This window comes from Schistocerca nitens, chromosome 8 (genome assembly GCF_023898315.1).
Source record: "Schistocerca nitens isolate TAMUIC-IGC-003100 chromosome 8, iqSchNite1.1, whole genome shotgun sequence".
NCBI classification, from domain to species: domain Eukaryota; kingdom Metazoa; phylum Arthropoda; class Insecta; order Orthoptera; family Acrididae; genus Schistocerca; species Schistocerca nitens.
The window spans coordinates 432,102,683-432,125,257 of record NC_064621.1 but is presented as its reverse complement, the minus strand read 5'-3'; the positions used below and the strand labels follow the sequence as shown (position 1 = coordinate 432,125,257).

General features: G+C 35.3%; 1 protein-coding gene across 1 annotated transcript in view; it reads right to left on the bottom strand.

Moving 5' to 3' along the window:
- Nucleotides 1–595: 595 nt before the first annotated feature.
- Nucleotides 596–22,575, bottom strand: part of LOC126198518 (brain tumor protein) — a 201,586-nt gene continuing 179,606 nt past the window's right edge. The window contains exons 2-5 of the mRNA XM_049934904.1: nt 19,604–19,805; nt 12,081–12,368; nt 10,882–11,235; nt 596–10,234 (exon numbers count right to left, since the gene is read on the bottom strand). Of these exons, the coding sequence (XP_049790861.1) occupies nt 8,912–10,234; nt 10,882–11,235; nt 12,081–12,368; nt 19,604–19,786 (2,148 nt within the window). The 5' untranslated portion in view covers nt 19,787–19,805 and the 3' untranslated portion in view covers nt 596–8,911. The remainder of the gene's footprint in view (nt 10,235–10,881; nt 11,236–12,080; nt 12,369–19,603; nt 19,806–22,575) is intronic.

Below are 22,575 nucleotides of genomic sequence, written 5' to 3'. Positions count from 1 at the left end.
GAACAGTAAATAACCACTTATTTACATAAAAAGGAAGACTAACTGTTTTAAAATCTACAAATAATACATATCAAAACAAAAGTGTATCATTATAGATCCCATTGTTAATGCCTTAAAATGAAAGACATTATATGCAACTGGGAGAACAAAACACAGTGCACCAAGAGAAGGCATTTTTTATTTACAAAACAAATACTTAGTGTGTCTTAATTGTGCCTGTCTGCAACTTGAAATGTCTTCTTTACGGTAAGTAGCAATCTGTATTTTGCTACACTATTGCAAGAAAGTAAAATATTCAACAGAAGACCAACTGCTGTGGCCAGTTACCATGGAAAATGGCTTTTACTACAGCAAATGTTTCACACAACATGGTAGAATAGTGCAGCTACATGTAGGTAAGAAAGGAAGCATACTTGTTCTAGAATGTCTAATATACTGACCAATTATGTTGTCATAAAAAAGAGTGAAACATTTCAATTTACTGCAGACTTAAGTCATACTGTACGGTCAAATTTGTTGTCTTCAATGTACTGTATTTCTTCATGTAACATTCAGCTAACTACAATGCCATCAAGGTATTTAAGAGAAGTCGAAATTCAAGCAAACAAAATATTTTATTGAATACCATTGTAATACATAGACAACAAAATGACACGAAAGACTTAACTGTCTAGTTACAAGAACCTTTCAACAAAAAGGAAAAGTGATAATGAATATATGACATTAACATAAGATGACATTTTGAAACAAATAATTGTTTTCAGTGTACCGGATAATGAGGAAGAACATTACAGATCACCATTTCTTTTCCTGAATGCTGTAAGATCATTATAATCATGTCTTATTAACTTTTCACAAGAAAAAGTTTAAGCCCTTTTCAAGTAGAATTGATACTTCAGACACTGCAAAGTTCAAAGCAATGGTAATTTTTGTTCTGTAATGTGTGTACTAACAGAACACTGCTGAAACAGATTCCCACCTCCCATACACAAAAATAACAAGACGCTGCCTTTTCGAATTTCAACTTTTGTCTCCACTGACGTATCATAATGAATGATTCTACCTGATATTTCACAGCTTGTGCTCTGTCTTCTGTCAATTAACATGTGGTAAATGTGTAACAATCTTAATTATATCCATGGAACACCACAACAGTCTTTTTTTTTTAATTTTATGTATTATTTCATAAAACTGACCTGAACTCTATGACTAGGCACACATTTTAACAAGAAAAAATGTTCTATGGAAAAATAGAAACTTCTGACAAAATAATGAAACAAAAAATTCAAGATCATGAAATATCTGCTCAACTACAATGAACCATATATTTTTTTTTAACTGCTCCTTACTGAATTACAAAACTAAACATATCCTCAATATTCTCACAACACTCTGTGGCATCTTTCAAATACGTACTCCACATAACATATAAATACAGAGCTTCTGATATAATATGGGAGCATAACATGGTCAAATATTTGTCTTTGGAATGTTGCATGTAACACATTATTAATCTGTACATTGGAAATCTTGAACTAATCATTACAGATTTTTCAAATGATCACTAAAAAATTGTGTTTAAATCACAACAAAGTACGGTATTGCTTTTATTCTTCATGGTGAATGTATACTTACTTGACAGTTACCAAAACAACTGAGTTCTGTTTAATACACAGTTCCTGTGATATTCAGACAGAACAACAGTTGTTAGAAATACTGCTGGTTTAATTGCATTTACTGACATATAAAACAAGACGTTCAGAAACATAATCAAAGATGCATCAGTACAGTGTGAAGTATGGATGAATTTCAATTACACCCAATTGTCATGAGGCTACAGGAGTGAAAAATCCCCCCCCCCCCCTCCCCAATGTATATGATGGATATTTTCAAATAAGTTTGTCAATAAAATAAAAGTACCCCAGAACAATTTAACAATTTAGTTATTTGGTTCATTACATTTCAGATACACATGAATAACAGTTTAAGGCTCAGGCTTGTAAAGTTATTTTTTTTTGTCGAACAACACTTGGTACAACAGAGCAACAACATACTGAAAAATTCCTTTGCAACATACTAAAACCAACAGATTATTGTCCACTGTTATAATACTATGAACAGTGAATTGTTAAAAAAAAGAGTCCTCCCAAGCAAAAATAGCCAACATGGGCAAAGTGGCCAGCTTTTGAACTCAATATGTTACGCAAATTTGTACCTGATAATGTCCTGTGGAGCAATTTTACAGAGACTATTGAATATCTATAATCAGAATTTGATTCTACAGAAAGTACAGACTGAGTAAACTGACATTGCTAGGAACAGGTGAACAGTAGCAGCCTGTAAAATGACAAATTACAGTGCCAGAGATCAGAAGCAAACTACCGAGTTTTAAGCCTTGAGTATATCACCTTTAAGCCAAAATTAAAGAAACAAGTGTCCTCTTGTTATATTTCAGTAAAATATTCTTAATATCGACAATTTTAAAATAAATAAAGTTAACTTTTAAATATTCAGTACCTTTTCTTAATATGTGAACCATATTAAAAGAATTGACTGGTAACAAGCAGATCAAATGACACACCAATACCACAACTTCCATTAAAAAACTTAAAAGCCTGCTTTCTTTCTTTTTTAATATTATTCATTTATTTCAGTCTTCAAAGGTTGAGTTAAATAGGCCTTGTCTGCGCCTTGAGTTGCAGGTATAGGACAAAATTCAAATTTTAACAAACTAGGCAACAATTTTATTTTGCCATCCCCCCCTGCATCTATACAGTCACTGAATTGTAAACAGTGAAGGCAAGTACCAAGACTTGTTATGTCTGGCATTAATAAGGTAATTACAAAAATCAAATATGCATATGAAAGTGAAGCCTCACACTACGAAGCATCTAATATAGAAAAATGAAGCCAGTCAAACTACAGGTACAAATCCTACTTTTTTTTAATCCTTGCTTACAAATATATTAGGATATGTCACTGACAGATCTCTCTATACCAAACACCTACAATATTACAAATATCAACATTACAAATCCATCGTTTAGAGATTTCCAGTACAAAATATTTGATTGAACAACTTTTTGTCTAAAGTCTTGCAACAATCCAAAAGGATTATTGGTAGAAAAGGGCTCTTAAATTCTGACTGTATCATACAACATTAAGATCAACAAGTAATTTGACAGTTGTGTCCTATTTAGATTTTCTTTTTAAATTTGAGCATAGGTTCAAACGTAATTGGGAAAAGGTGTGTCGCCTGCTCACAAATATTCAAGTAATGTAACATAAAAAAAAACAATGAAAGATAAAAATGAAAGCAAATATCAAATTATAAAATCTACATTATTGTTACATAAACCAAAATATTAAAAAGAAACAGATAAAATGAACAACAAATACTTGGTGATAAATACAACACAAACTTAAGTAAAACAAGTTCGCAGAAACTTGATGAAATAACAAACATGCTTAAGCAATGAAGTGACAGTTTCTTATGAACTACAACAGAATGCTAACAAACTTAATGTCATCAATAAAAACAGTATAATAACATGGTTCAAAGAAATGTATACATTGAAAACAATACCTGTGATACTTTTACTTTTCAAACATATATTTTTAACTCATTAAGTGAACTGTGGCAGAACTGCAGTCTGCACACAAAAAAGGACTAGCAAAGTAACCAATGCACAAATCTTAAGTTTGATAACATCTGTACCATCAACTCTTGGCACATCATACTTAAAAAGAAAGGAAAGTCTTCATTTTGTACCAAAAACCCTTAGATATGAGTAACAAAATGGACCACCATTATTGGACCAACGACCTTACAGATCTTTTGGATTTGAATCAGTCAATCAATCATTCAAGAGTGACATTATGAATGAAAGATAAGTATATATACATGCACACAGACACACACACACACACAATAGTACTTTACCTACAGATCTACCAAGCAACACATTACATTAAAAATGTTGTTTCTAATGGACTTAATATGCAAGATTGCGATTATTCTTACATTTCTGTGATGAATACATTTCTGATAAAAATTAATAAATATAAAATTTCAGCAATAACTCAAATTAATTTTAATATATTAAATTAAATTTGTAAACTGACTCATTGAGTCTATGAAATAGAACTGCAATGCAGGTCAAATAACCTTACAAATATGTTATGTTCCAACAACGTTTATCATTTTAATTGTTAGTTTTAATAAAGTGATTTATAGCAGCAACATTTCCAATAAAATGAGTATCTGACTAAACGAAGAAATGTAAGAACACCTGCCTTAGAAGGTAATCCAATTCAAGTGCTATTATTCTATTATTTCTATTAAATAAATTATAACATTTACAATACACACAAGTACAACCTGTTGGTCCTATAACTTAGTACACACTGTATTCTTTCCTTATAAACTAACAAAAAGTGGCAGTAATAGGCCTACAACATCAAGCTTCTCATTTCTGGAGCCCCCTCTCAGTTACCCAAACATGACTTCAATTTCATGAAACATCCACAGAACTGTAAGTACTAAAGTGTTAAGTACACTCTTGTCATCTGTCAAAGTATCATGAAAATTCACAGTTAAAACAGCTCTCATTTGAGCTAATTATCTACAGCATGATAAAAAAGAAGCAATACTACATGTTACATGTGTTTTGACGATATTATACACCGCACACTTTTCGGTTTTGTCAACAATATTCAACTGGTAATAGGACTAAACTACAAAAATGTAAATACCACAACATTTTTTACTATAAAGAGGTTTACCCACTTATTTAGGATTCCATAAATATAGATGACGAACAATACAACATGGCAATATTATTTTGCAAGTTTTATTATACCATAAAAATACACTTACATTGGCATATATCTTGGAAACAGTCTGTGAGCTTCAATAATCTATGTGCTCACAGAAAATACGTTCAAGGGGCAACCAATAACTGGTCACATTTAAAAAATAGTGAAGCAAATTATTAGTGAAAAGATTATATAAAAGCAGCTCTGAAAAATTGGACCATTTGTCATGAATTGGTCTGTGCGACTTCAACTGGATGGACAAATAAGATAACTGCTGCAGATAGATCAGTCAGATTAAAATCGAGCTAGAACAAGAAGGGCTAAAAACATCATAAAAGTCCCTATGGACTTTTAAAAATGACACCTGCAAATGCTTTTCTTTTATAAAAAATACTTTTGTGCGATAAGAAGCGAAGTTTGAATAGTAATCAATTACACATTATCAAATAAATGTTTGCTATAAAATTAAAGCTCTGACAAAATGAAAACGTGCTCACATTTTTATCTTAAAATTTCGAACTACATTAGGCTAAGAATGTTTATTGGTGTTATATGATATTTTTTAACAATAGTCTGGAACTGCCACTTCCTAAAACTGATTATAAACCTGGTGTCACTGGGTGCTCTGACAGGAGTAATTTGAATTCTTCTATAGTCATCAGAAGTGAGCACTTTCTGAATTGTCCAGATATGGGAAACCTAATATGCTGTTGAAACCTAATTGTACTAGACTAGTTTTTTTTTTGTTTCTGTAAGATAATATACACTATTAAGAACAATAAACAAAACCAAATACAATGTGCACTCAGATACACTGTGTTGCCGTCTTCTTGCATTATTCCATGTACCTTGAAAAACATGGGTCTGCTCTGCCCAAGGATCATCAGTGACTATTTCAATTACTATGTATCTTAATATTTGCCATCACTTTATTTTGGAATATTAAAAAGAAATCTGTGTGTGCTCACTTCTGTAACATCTTGTTTGTAATGAATACTGTACAAACTAGTTTTCATAACCACTCCTGCCCCTTATTCACTATTTCTTCGAACAGCTGCAGAATTGTTTAAATGTCAGACTCCAAATATTCGTTCTAGTACTACAACACTGAGTTTAACAGTAATTCAATGACAAAAATTATATTCATTATTATTTTTTTCACAAATTTAACAACTAATATCAAGTCCTCCTTGTGTGTTTCACAGGGGTAACTTAAGGAACAGTTTCAGATACTTCACAGTTCTCCACTAACCTTATATGAGGAAACTGCAATGATTAGTCCTCGATGGAAGGCAAAAACTTTACAGAAGCAATCCACAATATTGTAACAAACTAGATGAGATACTTTATGTTTAGAGCATTGTATCGCAGTTACAAAAAGCAGGAAAACGCTACATTTTTTAAATACTATCTCAAACACCCAGTGGATAAATGTTCCCAAGAGTAATTGACTTGTTTAACAAGTATTTGATAAAACTGCTTGCAGCAATGAAGGACAGGCATGATACCCCCTTTAAATTGAATTGCATATTTCACTTCAATTGCACCACAATTGAGGTTACCAACACAGTTTTCTGTGGAGCACACAACCCATCACAGATTTGTCAGACCTACAGAAATTAACAATAGCCACAACATACAGTTTTAAAGTATCAACACATGCTATCAAAATAGATAATTATTACACAATATTTGAAAGCATTCAACCAGTGGACTGCTTTCAGCTTAGCTTATCCAACCTAAAGAACAGTCAATTTTTTTTTCAATAACTGAGTAGAAACTTCACTATAAAAAGAGGCGTACAAGATTTTTTTTTTTTTAAAACTCAACCTGTCAGTCTTACCCATTACTTTACACTTCTCATACATAACATTCCAATTCACTATTTTACAAAATTTTGTACTTAATTACAATGGAACCTGACATGCTGATGTCCTGCAGATTTAAAGTATAGAAGTTGAGTATTACCCTAAATCCAAGTTTTTATTCTAAACAAAAACCTACAGCAGATCAGTGTCACGCACACACCTAGCAGAAGGAAATATTAAATTTATTGTGTAAAAGAAGGTTTTTCTGGAAGATTATATAGAAAAAATAAAATGTTTTGTTTCTTACTTCTTTATATGAAAGGCTGCAAAATTTTTAACAAAAATCTCTCATATATAAGGCTGCAAGTATAAGAGCATTTGCAGATGAAGCACCATCTACAGACTGCTGAACTTCTAAGTCCTATTGCAAAATACTTAAAATTTTCCCTATGTATAAAAAACAAGTTTTAAAAGTTGTCAACTTTCCTTTGTTCAAAAGATTTCAGAAACAAGAGAACTTAGTTGTAAGTACTAACAAAGAAACAGACAATGGCTTTTATTAATCAATGTTAAAAAATCCCTTCAACACAATTCAGAAAAATATCTACTGGATGACTGTTGCAATTCACTAAACGTAAATCACTAATATATATGAATAGCAAGGGGTCACTACCAAAACAACAGAATTTCTCAGAACTCAATAGGCATAATATTTCATCTGAAAGAAGAAACTAACTAACAAATGAGAACTTCAAAAACAGTATATATTTTTTAAGAACTCAGGAACCTTCTGTTTATCGCAAGTAAAAACTACAGCTCTATTTCAAAGACACGTCAAAATGTAAGCACTAAAATATTGTTGAGGGTGTAATGGAAAGGATTTATAATCTATCTCCAGATCATACAATTACCTCAAAGTGAAATCAGAAAGTATAAAAAGATATATACACGCACACAATAATCAACTTCAGTATATCTTATTAGTGGCAGTACCTTGTATCAAAACACAGTTCTGGAGGTCACTGATGACATCCTACTCAATGCATTTTCTTACAGAAAAAAGTAACAACAACAAACTGAAAATACAAAACAATAATATAAATTGGTCATGTTCTTGTGCTTCGCCACCGACAAAGACTGTAGCTATGTCACAGTGGTGTAGGCAATGTTACGCAGAGTGACTAGGACATAACTGATCTTGAAATGTTGCACTTCAAAGAACATAACAAATAATAAAATGAGAACAGTATAACAAAGGAAAGCCAACACTGCCATTCAAACAGCAAACACTTCAAAATTTTCTTTTAAATAAAAATTTAACAGGAAGCTGTTATGTTAACAGTGTTGCCTTTTTGTAGAAATCTTTGGACTCCCTTCATCAAATATATAACAGCATTCTGTTTGTGAATTTATAAATGTCATTTCTAAGCTATTCTACTCCTATGTCACAAAACGGCACAAAAACACTTATAGTAAAATAGAGCTTATTATGAAACAGGTGCAAGATTTCCAGAACTATACAACATGGCCCAGGCACCATTGCTTTTTCTTTTAAATGGTACACTGCTCAGAAGATTGTTACAATATATAAAAAACAAAATGTTTCACCCATTTCTGTTAGCTGGGAGAAACACAGAAATGGTATACATAAAAGCACATAAATTATTCAGTGGTCAATTGGTAGAACTGGGACTTTAGAATGTATTTCATGCAGCTGTGAGAGTTAACACTGTAGCATAGTACAAAACTAACACTACTGTTCATAATTATGAAGAGAGGAGACTATGTATATATGATTCAAAGAATACACATCTGCATGAACACAAGCTCATCTGCACTCCTGTCTCATTTAAAAATGCATGAACAGTTAACAGCATTAGGAATGGTTACTCCACTTTCAAACTTTTCTTTAGCCAGTACTTCATTCCTTCAGTCAGTCATTCTGAAACTGTTACATTCCATTATGGAATGCAATCTAAACATCAGAATGGAGCAATTCACAGCAATGTGTGTATAAAAAAAAAAGGATATGTTTCTGCCAGGATTTATGAGAAAGTTCTCTACAGAGAAACTTATCCGATGGCACAAAGGAATGGTCAATACAACAGTTTCTCATTTTGAGATGTTAAGTACTGGAAACTAACATTTGTGTAAGAAAGGACAAGGACAAGATAACAAAGAAATGCACAATGCTAAAAGCTGGATTTATACACAATTCCACATTAAAAGGAGTTGTTCTTGCACAGATTGTCCCTCAGACTTTTACTGAATTTGTGATACTGCATTCATAAGCCGATAGGAGGGACTTGGACATAACGGTAAATATACAGTCTGTAATCCTTACTTGCAAGGACAACAGAGCCATCATCCATGAGGGCAACATCAAAGCACTGCGCATGTTTGACTTTTGACTCTAATGCAGATACAAGCTGTCCATCTTGTGTAAAGATTGTTAAATTGAAATTGTTATGATTGTCTGCAATGAGTATTTCACCAGCAGAATTTATACCAACTCCAATGGGATAGTTTGTGATTCCTTCGCCACCAATTTGCCTGAGGTATGCACCTTCATAATTGAACACTTTAACACAATGAGCACGATTGTCGCTTATAAAAATCTCCTGGCGATCATTAACAACAACACCATTTGGAAATTCCAAGTGCTTAGAACAACCAAATTTCTGCAGTACGTTGCCCGACTGGTCAAAGATGATAACACGCATAACTTTGCATTCCACAACTACAATACGCCCTTTCCCATCAACAGTAACACCACGTGGGTGCTGCAAAATGTTGGCACCAAATTTGCGCACAAACTGGCCATATTGGTTGTAGATTTGGATCTGATGAGTTGGTGAACGCTCCGTGACGATAATATCACCTGATGTGCGAACGACAGCTACACGATTTGGATACAAGAGCTGCCCATCTCTTTTTCCACATTCACCAAATTGGAACTTGAATCGGCCTTCTCTGTCAAATATCTGTATGCGGTGGTTGTTGGTATCCGCTACAATTATGTCATTCTGTGCATTTACTGCAACTCCACTCGGTTCTGTAAACTGGCCTTCCATTACACCAAATTCACCAAACTTACAATGATATATCATCTTCTGTCGCTTTATTTGTGACTTTGGTGGAAATGCTGCAGCTGAAACCAATTTGGATGTGAGCTCAAGTACACTGTCATGTGATGTTAAGCCATATGCATCTCCACTTCCACAACCATTCTGAAATGGACTCCCTCCTTCCGAACCACCATTTGACCATTTCTCGTATGGATTGCTTCCATTTAATCCATTAATGTCACCACTTACAGTTGCCCCAAAAGGCCCAAGACTGTTGGCACTGCTGAAACGTTTTGAAATTATGTTTGACTCAAATGGTGACGGTGATGGTGCCAGCCCATTCGAATACGGCCTCTCTAATACTCCATTGGTAGGTTGTTGAGGAGCATGATGAAGCCCATTTATGCCACCATTTGTGAGACTTCCAACTGTAGTTCCATTCACTGGACGAGCTATAGGTGGTTGTTTAGTAGGGCCTACTGCAGGTAACTCAGACCCTGCACTGGATCGCACATATCCAAATGTGTTACGAACACCAACCTATAACAATGAACAAATTGTATTTACATGGAATACATAAGCAAAACCACAACTGAAATTCTTAAGCTAAACTAAGTGAAAATATTTTACCTAAATTAAGTATTACATTAATGAAAAACGTCTACTCTAGGTAACTCCCGAGTTCCAATTTTGTGTGTGTGATCTATTGAACCAACATTTGATAAATATCCAAGATCAGTGTTATTCCAATACTTTAGTTTTGTTAGTTACAAATTCTGTACAGTATTTCCAATGTTTTTTTATTGGAATGATGTGGAATGACTCCATTTGCAAGAAGCATGTACACAATTTGTTTGTTGGGTGTGGTTACACGATAGCCGTTTACATGATACTAAATAATACACTGGCTTACATTTACTAACATTAGTCTTTGGCACTATTCAGGAAACAACACACACGTTAAAATCTTTAATTTTAAATATTCATTATTAGTTCAGTTCCAGTCTACCATTTCTGTAAGTATGCCATTCACTTTGACTTTCAAATTGTGTGTTGAGAAGGAAGACAAGAGGAACTCATGATGAATGACTGACTTATTGAATAACAGTATGTGGTAACTGCTAGTAAGAGCCATGTCTTGAAGGTTAAGTCTAATACTACGAGTGGAAAATAATCTGAGAACTCACCTGTATTGCCTGGTAATTTGAGACAAACTCCAAGTCACAGTTGGTCATGACTGGTGTAGTAGTAGCATCCTGTCCATAGCTTGAGAATGTGGCAAACCGAGAATCAAGAACCTTTCTAAGCATCAATGTTTCTGGCAAAGATGCATGTTTAGCTAACCTCTCAGCAAATTCGCAAGTGTTGATAATTCTGTCAGCAGCTTCTTGTGCACGCTGTCCAAGTGCTCCAAGAGACATGTGCCGAGCTGAGAAAATACTCTCCAATTCCTTCAGAAGTTCCTGCTTCCGTTCTTCTATCATGGAGCGATAAAATTGGAATGTTTCGTGTATCTCATTTTGAGCCTTATGGTACTGCACCTGTAAGATTAAAACTGGCATTTAAAATAAAACAAAAACACAAAATCCAATAGAAATAACTTTTCTTACATCAGAATCTGAAGTATTTAGTAATCAGCAAAAAAGCATTTCCCACAGCTAGTGTGTGTGCCATAAGCTAAAGTACTTTTCTACAACACATACAAAATTTGCTTATCATAACCACTGGTGTGTACAGGAGTCTGGATTGTGCCTGTTGCCTTGCTTAAACTCTTACAAGCTGTTTGGAGGTCTGGTACTACATATGGCAAACTTGACAGGACAATACTTTCGTACTAATTTACCGTAATCATCATCATACGATTATTAATAATGTATTAAGAGATTTTTTAAAAGCAAGCACGCCTAAAGAAAATACAACTTTCAATATATATGCTGCTTTACTTTAGGGGGGGGGGGGGGGGGAATCAAGTCTCTGCTACTACTTTCGTGAGACATAAGCATAGAAGAATAGTAACATTTTGGGCAAATATAAGAAGTATGAACATCAATTTTGTTATATCCCCCACTCACCAATGATTTTTGATTTAACAGATCAAATCAGAGAAGATGCTGGAAACTCCTATGGCAGTTTACACTATCCACATCCACATCTAGGAACATCTCTCTCAACAGTTATTGACTTTAAGAATTCTTTGAAGCTTTATAACCATCAGCCACAGCTTGACAAACTGACATTTACATAGACACAAAAACAGAAGTTTACATTCAGCATTGCAGACTAAACTAAGCAGAATTTATAATAAAAATTGCAGTCTTTATGTTATATCATGCATATGGTATCTGAAACCATAAAGAACTAGACAGAGATGATTTTCAGCAATTACCTGTAGTCGACTGGCAGCTAGCTCTATATTTTTGACAGTAGCTCTTATGTCTGCAGCTTTGCTACGCCCCTCTAGAACAGTACGTGCCACCATTTCTTGTTGTCTAGGACCCGCTTCCGAAACACGCTCTATTTCATGTGAACCTCCACTGTGATCCACACGTACACACTCTGCACACGCCACAACAAGACACGTGCGACAGAAAAGTGACACAGCTTCTGACTTGTGACGAGCGCACCAGGCAGCTGAACTGTTTGTTCCCTTTTCACCAAGAAGTGTTGTTGGTTGCTGATTTGAAGAGAGAAAGAAAAAAATACTGTTAAAAGAAAGTCCATTTACTACTTTACCAATGTGTGTCAATACTCTACACAGCACTTGCCAAGGCAGCCACTGATCTGGGATCAAATTTTTTGAAGGCATCACTCTACTTCAGGTACAAACAACAAAATAATGAATGTTTTGAAAGCGTTCCCATGAAACAAAGAAAACCCATTATGTGCCAGAATAAAAGCCATCATCTGGTAAGCGGTCTTTTTGAAGCTGCAAAGAGTAACATGTTCATTTGTTCCGTATGGAGGAAGGTGAATGTTCTTGGCTTGACACAGATAGTGGTGATGTCAACAGAATTTTTATGTTGGTACTATACAGGTTGTTCAGAAATTAGGGGGCGTGTGGCAGGAAAGAGTGATTTTGAAGTATGAAGTGAACAATAATAGTAGTCAAATGTCAACTTTAATACTTATTTGCCATACTGGTACTTTTACAACAAGAAAGAAATACAATCAGAAATATCAGCAAAAATTTGTTGGAGGTGCTCAGCGAAAGATCAACTTCCAGCTATACAGATAATTTTTCAACACTTACAGCCACATCTCTTTCTCCATTTAAACATGGCATCCTCAATTTTAATACTAACATATTACCTGTAATTCACTGATTTCAACAATCTACAGCATATTAATATGGGGCCATACACAAGGTAACTCTTAAGGAGTTTAGTGTTAACTCCTCAGTTTTCGGGGAAAAAAGTCTGGGCCAAGAGTCATGACACAGGATTCATTTTGAAACATGTGGGATGTTTTGTCACTATGTTTTGTCACAACAATGAAATTTTGTTTACACACAACTGGTCTGCAGTCAAATGATTTTCAAGATAAATAACTATTTGTTATTTCAATCCACTGCAGAAACTTCACAGTTGAGTGGCAACCTAGTAGTGTAACATCCATCTTCAACTCACAGGCTACTTTTGTACATGCAAATACAAATATCACTTCTTGCATTTCTAATAAGGCTTTGGCAAAAGCAAAACACTGTCACGGATTTACATACTGCATTATGCCGAAACAATTTTGTCGGAGAATAGGAAAGCTATCAGCGCATAGGCATACAAGCTTCAATGAGGTGTCTTTGTTCTTATGTGGGGACTTCTGTTTCTGTCTACTGCATTTGCTGCGTTTTGACCAATAGCAAAATTTTGGATTTGTTAAGGTTTAAATATTTGGCAAAAAAGTAAACTAATTTTGTAAGCCAATTTGTTACTGTGACGGAGACCCAGGTCTACAGCTTCACATCTGAAACCGAACAGCCGAAGTGTGTGCAAGAACCTGTAGGTCTGCAGGAAAAAAGAAATCTATTTCATCTGCTCTAACTTTGCCATAGAGCCATGAGCTCTGATGAGCAAGAAACCTACAAGGCAAGAGCCCATTTCACCAGCCTGTGTGGTTTCAACGACCGACAAACCACCCTGTGCTTGCAGTCATTAGATGAACAGTACACCCTGTACATTAATTTGTACAACAAAATTTGTTGTAAACATAAAATGTACCTTCTTACATTCTGATGCTCTAGCTTGTGATTGTCTTGTTGGATAAGATGCACCACCTACGCTACAAAGAAATGAATCACCATGTACTATGTCACTCGTTTTTACTATAGAAGTAAAATCTTATTACTTTACCAGTTAAATAAAAATTGTTTATTTTATTGGAACACTTATTTATGATGACAAACGAATAAACACACCTGCTTCTCTTTTTCCTCTATTGCTTAGTACTCTTGATACCTTTCTGACTTCAGCTATTACTCCACTAAAGATTTTAGCTTCAGCCTCACTCAACATAATCCAATTACCTCAACACAGATAGTAATCTTACAACCGTAACCTTATAATATCAATCGCAAGATTCACAAATGACATTACTACTGTCAATGAAAATTAAAGAATTACTGGACTATTGAAATAGAATGAATAGTTTACTGATTTCACACTATCGATTGAGATTAAACTTCAGAAAGTAACGAGAAAAAGCAGAAACACGGTTGGATACAAACTTATCAAAATTGTTAACTGCACAGTAGACTAGGTGAAGGAATACCATTACCTCAGCAGCAAAATAATGCGAGATGTCTGAAGCAAGGGGGATGTAAGGATCGAACTCAAACAGGCACAAAGAGCATTTTTCATTTATAGCCATCTACTAGTATCAAATGTAGGTCTTAATCTGAGCAGGAATATTCTGAGAATATATACATGAAGCAATGCATTGTACTGAAGCAAATCAAAGACTATGGTAAAATAAGAAAAAATAAAATAAAAAAAGGACTGAAGTACTCAAGATGGTGTGTTACAGAAAGATACCGAAAACTCAAGTGTACTGTTCTGATGAGCAATCAGGTGGTTGTCTGTGTAATTGGCAAGAAAATGAATATATGAGGAACAATGACAGGAAGAATGAGAAGACATTTGTTATTAGACATAATGGAATAACATCCATGGTACTACAGGGAGCCATAGAGGGCAAAACTGTAGGGGGAAGACAGATTGGAAACAATGGGCATAATTGCTACACCATTGTGAAGAGGTGTGCACACTAGAGTAATTGATGGGGTGCATAAAGAAAGCCAGAAGATCTGAGGCTTATCTGTGCTTACAGAAGAAGTCGGGTTTCCAGGAATTTCAGTATTGCAGATAATGTTCTCCACATGCATAAACTGCTGCACAGGAGACTACATTACCGCCATAGAACCGTATGAGGTAACTGAAGGTCTACAACAAGTCAGACCACCAATGATTTGAATGTAGATTGCCCGAACTCATTTCAAACAGGACTATGGAGACAGACACAACACAAAGGCTTCAGTACTGGAGGACTGACTTTCTACCAACATTACATACATTTCCTTCCCATGGCTTCTGGCCACCAAGAAGTATGCTCAACAAGGCATGAAATGTATGGCAGAGGATACTTTGTGCTACAGTTACAGGAGGAGGATTAAAGTGGGAAAAAACAACAGTAATTCGTCTAAATGTGTAGAACATTTAATCTGCTCAGACAATGAAGACATGCACATGATTGTTTCAGTTATCTATCACTGAATAATGGTGACAACGTGATTGCTATAGAGGAAGTGGCAGTTTTATCACTAACTGATCATAAAAATATTTGTGACAAATGCTAATGTCAAGATATTTAATTACTGGAAATCATTTAGTTACAATGATCATTATGATTACTGCAGTAGAGCCAATAAACAGGCCACAAAGTACAGAACTTTTAACTTTGCATACACCACTGGTTAACTAACTTTCCTAGAACCAGCACAAGTCTACTGGACATTTACATTACAAATATGAATGTAAATGTACCTATTTCCACTCCGAAATTGCTAGATTATTTTGTTGATAAATTTTACAAAAAAGCAAACAATGTTTCATGTTTCCAGAATGAGATTTTCACTCTGCAGCGGAGTGTGCACTGATATGAAACTTCCTGGCAGATTAAAACTGTGTGCCCGACCGAGACACGTTTCATGTTGTTGTTGACGTGGTCTTCAGTCCTGAGACTGGTTTGATGCAGCTCTCCATGCTACTCTATCCCGTGCAAGCTTCTTCATCTCCCAGTACCTACCGCAACCTACATCCTTCTGAATCTGCTTAGTGTATTCATCTCTTGGTCTCCCTCTACGATTTTCACCCTCCACTCTGCCCTCCAATACTAAATTGGTGATCCGTTGATGCCTCAGAACATGTCCTACCAACCGATCCCTTCTTCTAGTCAAGTTGTGCCACAAACTTCTCTTCTCCCCAATCCTATTCAATACCTCCTCATTAGTTATATGATCTACCCATCTAATCTCCAGCATTCTTCTGTAGCACCACATTTCAAAAGCTTCTATTCTCTTCCTGTCCAAACCATTTATCGTCCATGTTTCACTTCCATACATGGCTACACTCCATACAAATACTTTCAGAAATGACTTCCTGACACTTAAATCTATACTCGATGTTAACAAATTTCTCTTCTTCAGAAACGCTTTCCTTGCCATTGCCAGTCTACATTTTATATCTTCTCTACTTTGACCATCATCAGTTATTTTGCTCCCCAAATAGCAAAACTCCTTTACTACTTTAAGTGTCTCATTTTCTAATCCAATTCCCTCAGCATCACCTGACTTAATTCGACTACATTCCATTATCCTCGTTTTGCTTTTGTTGATGTTCATCTTATATCCTCCTTTCAAGACACTGTCCATTCCGTTCAACACCTCTTCCAAGTCCTTTGCTGTCTCGGACAGAATTACAATGTCATCGGCAAACCTCAAAGTTTTTACTTCTTCTCCATGAATTTTAATACCTACTCCGAATTTTTCTTTTGTTTCCTTTACTGCTTGCTCAATATACAGATTGAATAACATCGGGGAGAGGCTACAACCCTGTCTCACTCCCTTCCCAACCACTGCTTCCCTTTCATGCCCCTCGACTCTTATAACTGCCATCTGGTTTCTGTACAAATTTTAAATAGCCTTTCGCTCCCTGTATTTTACCCCTGCCACCTTCAGAATTTGAAAGAGTATTCCAGTCAACATTGTCAAAAGCTTTCTCTAAGTCTACAAATGCTAGAAACGTAGGTTTGCCCTTCCTTAATCTAGCTTCTAAGATAAGTCTTAGGGTTTCATATATCCATTAAAACACAAATGTCATCAGGAAAATCATTGCAAAGAAGTTACGAAACAAACATCTGCAATTCAGTAACAATGTTACATGCATGAACTGTGCTGCACAGGGTATGGATGCTTCAGCATCATTATTGGTTTTTGTGCTTAAGTGTAAAAGAGCTATTATAGAGGAAAGTGTAACATTTCGTTGAACAACAGGCAAGTTCTTGTTTCAAACAGTAGGACTGAAAAATTCTAATACAAGATTTATAAAGAAAAAATTTATTTTTCAGCACTTTCACATCACATGTCGACATGCATGGATAGCAATTACTAAAAACCACTGCCTACATAACAGAATTTGTTTTTATCTGTTTAATAAATGCAACTACTAGAGAGAATGACAAGTGTTACTAAACAGGCTATTTACTTTTACCTGATAAGGATATCAAATTATATTACACTGTGGTAGAAACAGTAGAAAGCAATTTGAAGCTAATGAAGACTCCTACAGCAACAATACCACACCACTTCAAGTTGTTCTTAATTTTACAGAAAACAATAGTACCATTCACTGGTAACAACAACAACCCCACTATAAGTTCCCCACAAAGGCTCACAAGAAACACTTCAAAACTAACTCACCTGTAATTTTTACTGAGACTACAGCCCTCCCCTAAGCACACACATGCACCACTGTCTTCCTTAAGAATCACTTAATACCTGTAACTGAATGCCTGGTGACAATACAGGGGAACCAGCTTTGTTGTTAGGGTTGGCACCAATTGTCACTTGCATTAGCTCTTCTTTCTCAAGTGAATGGACTGTGTGGCCCTCAAAGCAGTGCATGAACTGGTGGGCCATCATGCAGGCAGTGCACAGGAAATGGTTACAGTCAAAGCAACGTGCTACTGCGCCTGTATCTCTTGATCTACAGCCAGTGCAGGGCTGTGAAAGATGTGGCTGCAGACAAAATTAAAATGTATTTTTGTACATGCTCTAGAGGTTTCCCATGTTCTTGTATGGATAAATGCTACATGCACTTTTCTTCTAGAAATTTTAACCATGTTTAGAGGTAAGCATGAATTAATGAATGCTTAGAAACTTACAGGTAGCCATATCACAGAAGCACTTTTGGCAAAATGAGATGAGTTAAATGCATGCACTAGCTAATTTTTAATGGACCTGAGTAGCTCTTGTGATCTGATGGACCTATCTTGGCAAGGTGAACAAGATTTTTATACAGTCTTCACAAATGTGCTGAAATTGTTGGATTTCTGTATCAGGATTGCTAAATATCTACAGCAACAACATCAGAAAACATCTGCTTCTTCAACAGCCTCATGAAGTGAAAATTGAAACTTCCACAGAAGTGCAAATCCATAAAAAACTGCACCCTGAAATCTAGCACAATAGGAAACCTATGATCCCTATCTGGCACTGGAATTACAGTTTAGTTCTGTCTATTTACGAATTGTAGCACTGTATTTATAACAAACAGCTGTTAAGTACATACACTTATGAGAGACAGAATTTGGTGTTGAAGTTTAGCCAAGACAGTAAGATGAAACAGGCAGGTAGTAAGGAGTATGCTTTGTAACAAGCATATTAATTTGATGAATACAGCATTGCAAAATGTTCGTATGTGTTTCTTCTGCACAGCGCGTACACAAATCGCACAAAAGTAAGGACCCAGGTAGGGAAGATAGCACAGTTTAATCAGCCAAGCAATGTCAAGTGTAGCAGGAAACATCACGGAACAGACAGTGCAAAAGTTAAAATTCAAAGAATTTAATACTTCAACAAAAAATCTAACCAGAAGAATGGAAATACTGCAGCAAATATTTCAACAAATTATTTAGTGTAAACCTGCACAAATTTGTGTAAAATTAAAGATATGCTATACATTCAAGGAGAAAGGTAAGATATTAAATGTAAAAATTACCAGGTGCAATAATACAGTGACAAATTTTATCATTAGAGAAACTTTCATTTCTGTTACAGAAATAATAATGAAAACAAATACAAAAGAAGCTAGGGAAGGTATGAGAAAAGAATTCATTAACAAAACCTCTAACAACAGTACAAATACTGCAAAATGGAAAGCTATGTATTTAATTCTGCATCAAAGCAGACTGGAATTTGTACGCTTCAGATTTGTTAATTGGAGCATTTGCTTTGAAGTGGCACTAATAATACAGCCCTGAAGAATTTTAATTGGATCTAAACGCAGCTGTATTACCATGGAAAAGATTTACTAAGAATTTTGCATTTTCCCATACAGAACTGACGATTACTACTTCCACAGTCAGCTGATGATTTTGTAAAGTAAGGAGTGGATAAACTACAAAGAAGGTATAGTTGAAAGAAGTTACTACAAAACCCAATGTGTTAAATACGACTACAAACTGCTCTAGATCTGCTGCAAAAGATAATGACATCTAAGATAATTATTTAATGCATAGCTGCATTTCTCCTGCGACTATCACTATCGAAGAATGTACAGTGAGATAAAGTTAAGTTTTCAAGTGAATGTCTTCCCTAGAAGCACTCTATATTCTACATCATCATTAAGGAACACTCACTTCGAGTGGATGGGTGTCCGAGCAGAGCACACAAGGTGAGCTGGAACTAGAGGAGGAACAGCTGCTGCTGAGGCTCAGGCGTTCTGCGTCTGGAGTTTCAGATATGGCGTTGACTGCGTCGGGGCTTGGGATGGCTCCAGGCGCGACGTCCACAGCAGAGGCAGCAGGCGGCGGGGTCGCCATCTTCAGTCACCACTCATCCCTGCCGGCAATGAACTATGCTAATACAAACCACAGTTTTTCCATGAGAAATTTATGTGAAAATTTAAGTCTATAAAACTCTCTTACATAATAATGACAAAAAAAACCACAGTAATGTTACATAATATCTAATAGTGAGGTAAGAGTTTTTCCTCTAACATGGATTTATGAACAATGCATCTTCTGGGCAAATGCCAAGCAGTGAGAATGCTAAGTAGTTACAGTAGCTTGCCGTTTGGTGTGTGTAGGAAAGCAGAAGGGAAGTGAGCTCTCATTCAAACAATAGCAGTATGAATGCAGAGATTCTAATGTGTAACAGTCTGTTGTCGTCCAAAGAAGGACATCTATTTTCTTGAGCACAGCAATGCTTAACTGAAGATGGTTCCACTGGATTTGCACGAAAACCTGAGCTCTCGTTCTGATGGGAATAAAAACATAAATTTTGGATAATGATTGTAATTCACATTTTTGTTTCAGGTTTGTCAAATCTGGCGATAAAGATTCGTGAACTGGGTTTTGGTAGGAATAGAACACTAGTAATGTTTAATTATTCTGCCAAAATGAGCTAGTTTTGAAATAATTCTAGGTGGGTTATCCCATGTGCCACTGTCTTACTTACCAGGCTGGGTTTCTTCTCTCCTCCAGCTAGTCACCAAGTTGTGTTCAAATTTGCCAAATTCTTCTAGTTATATAGCTGTTTCCATATAGTGGAACTACAAAAAAAATGTTTTTCCAGACCATTTTGTTATCAACGCGCAGTCTAAAATCCTTTTCAGTTATCTTTATTTAGGTTTATGTGGCTTTCCAGAAGACCTCCAGTGGGACAAATCCTTGAACAACTTAAATTTTTTTTACCTGCATGCTTCTACAAGTGAGCAAGTGGTTTAACTAATAATCCTGTTTATGAGGCAAACTAACGTATTTTCCTTCTGTTAACAGAAATTATAGAAACAAAGGTAAGACATACCAATTTCCTTATGGGTTCCAGTCAAGTAAACTTTCTCTTTGTCAGTTGTTGACCAGTTCTCTGTGGGTGCTTGCTTTCCTATTTACATTTAAGATAAGGATTTTTACACTTTAAACTGGTGACTTAGTAAACAGAATCACTGCAGTTATCACCAGGAACCAAGAACTGCTGGAGGTGTAATGAGCTATCTTTCGAGCAATTCTGGTACAGCCAACTACACTCAAAAACCCGATGTTGAAACACTATTTAAATATTGATAAAACCCAAATATTTAAGCCAAAGGTTTTGCACATTAAATGTAGGAGCACTGGAATGAAAATAGGTCCTTATATCTTTAAATGCACTCTTTTCAGTGGTGCTAATAATTAAATCACATGTCAATTTTAAAATACAAGAAGTTAAAGCCAGAAAAAAAATTGGTAATTTTTGAGGCTGATAGTATAGCTTATCTATGTGTAGGGAAGTTAATGGTTCACTAATTTTCTGATGGGCAGACATAAAATGCTCTGACAAATTATCTCATTCCAAGAGTTTTTTTTTACAATCTATCCCTTGTTGAAATATGAAGGTTTGTCACGCCAAAATTTGGCATCAAGTCTCATAAGATAATGTACCATGGGCACTGCTTCCTGATTTTCATTTATGCTATTTTTGTATGCTGTGCAAAACTCTGTAGCATGGGCACAAGTAACAGGATCCACATCTATTACTTCAGGAACTTTTCCCCACAGGTTTCAGTTTCCAACCTGCATACTAAATTTGAAGAAAAATCTACCATTTGATGACTTCGTACATTTTGACTATTACATGGCACCCTGACCGATGCTGAAATTTTGCCTGTTATGTGCAACAAGAACAAAGATTATGACTAAATAGATTCTGATGAAGCAGAAGGAGGAGGAGGACACACTCAAAGACAGTAAGCAGAAAATATGCCTGATCTATTTGCAAATTCAACTCGTTATATTTTTTCACAAATCTGTATGCGCCTTTCATGTGAAATATTAAAACAAATAAGGTATATAAAATCAATATTTTTAGTTTTAGTTCCATTTTCTGCTTCTCTTTACAAAGAATTATGGTACTTCGGCCACGTTTTTTTGAAATTTTCTTTATTTTATCTTAAACTTGTGTTACAGTGAACTCGTTTATTCGGAGTTTTTCTGTGATACCCCGCACTTCGAAATACCAAGAAGTTCCTTCATGTTGATGAAAAGAATATTTGAAACAAGCTGTTAGCCGCTTTGTTCTGATAAACTGTAGAACTCTGTCTTTATATCACATTTTAATTTACTTGGACAAATAATTGGTTTCAGATTCACAGCCATCGTCTTATCTACATGAGGAGCATAAAAATAAAGACGCTGCAGGATTCTGAAACCTGAACATGAACCTGTTGCATCGTCACGATAAACAAGTAAGCTAATTACCTTATGTATGCATTGATACAGAGACCGTGTAGTCGTGAACTTAGCTGATTAACAATGTATGTGATGCTTAAATAATGGTTGGATACTAACAATTATTGGCGCTAGTGGTTGGGGCAGTTTCAAATCCATAATTTAATAATCCATAATTTAATAATAATTTAATAACTAAACCGCACCTCACACCAATGCCACTGGCGCCAAGAATATAAACTTTTACCTTTTTTTTAATATCCTGCACACTGTGAATCAGTTCTTGGCCACCTGTTATATACAATTTTTTTTTCCAATTTTACACTAACCTGCTTATGAGCACATGCTTCGAAAGTTAAAAATTAATCAGAACTGGACGACAATAAAACGCAAATCTTTCGTCT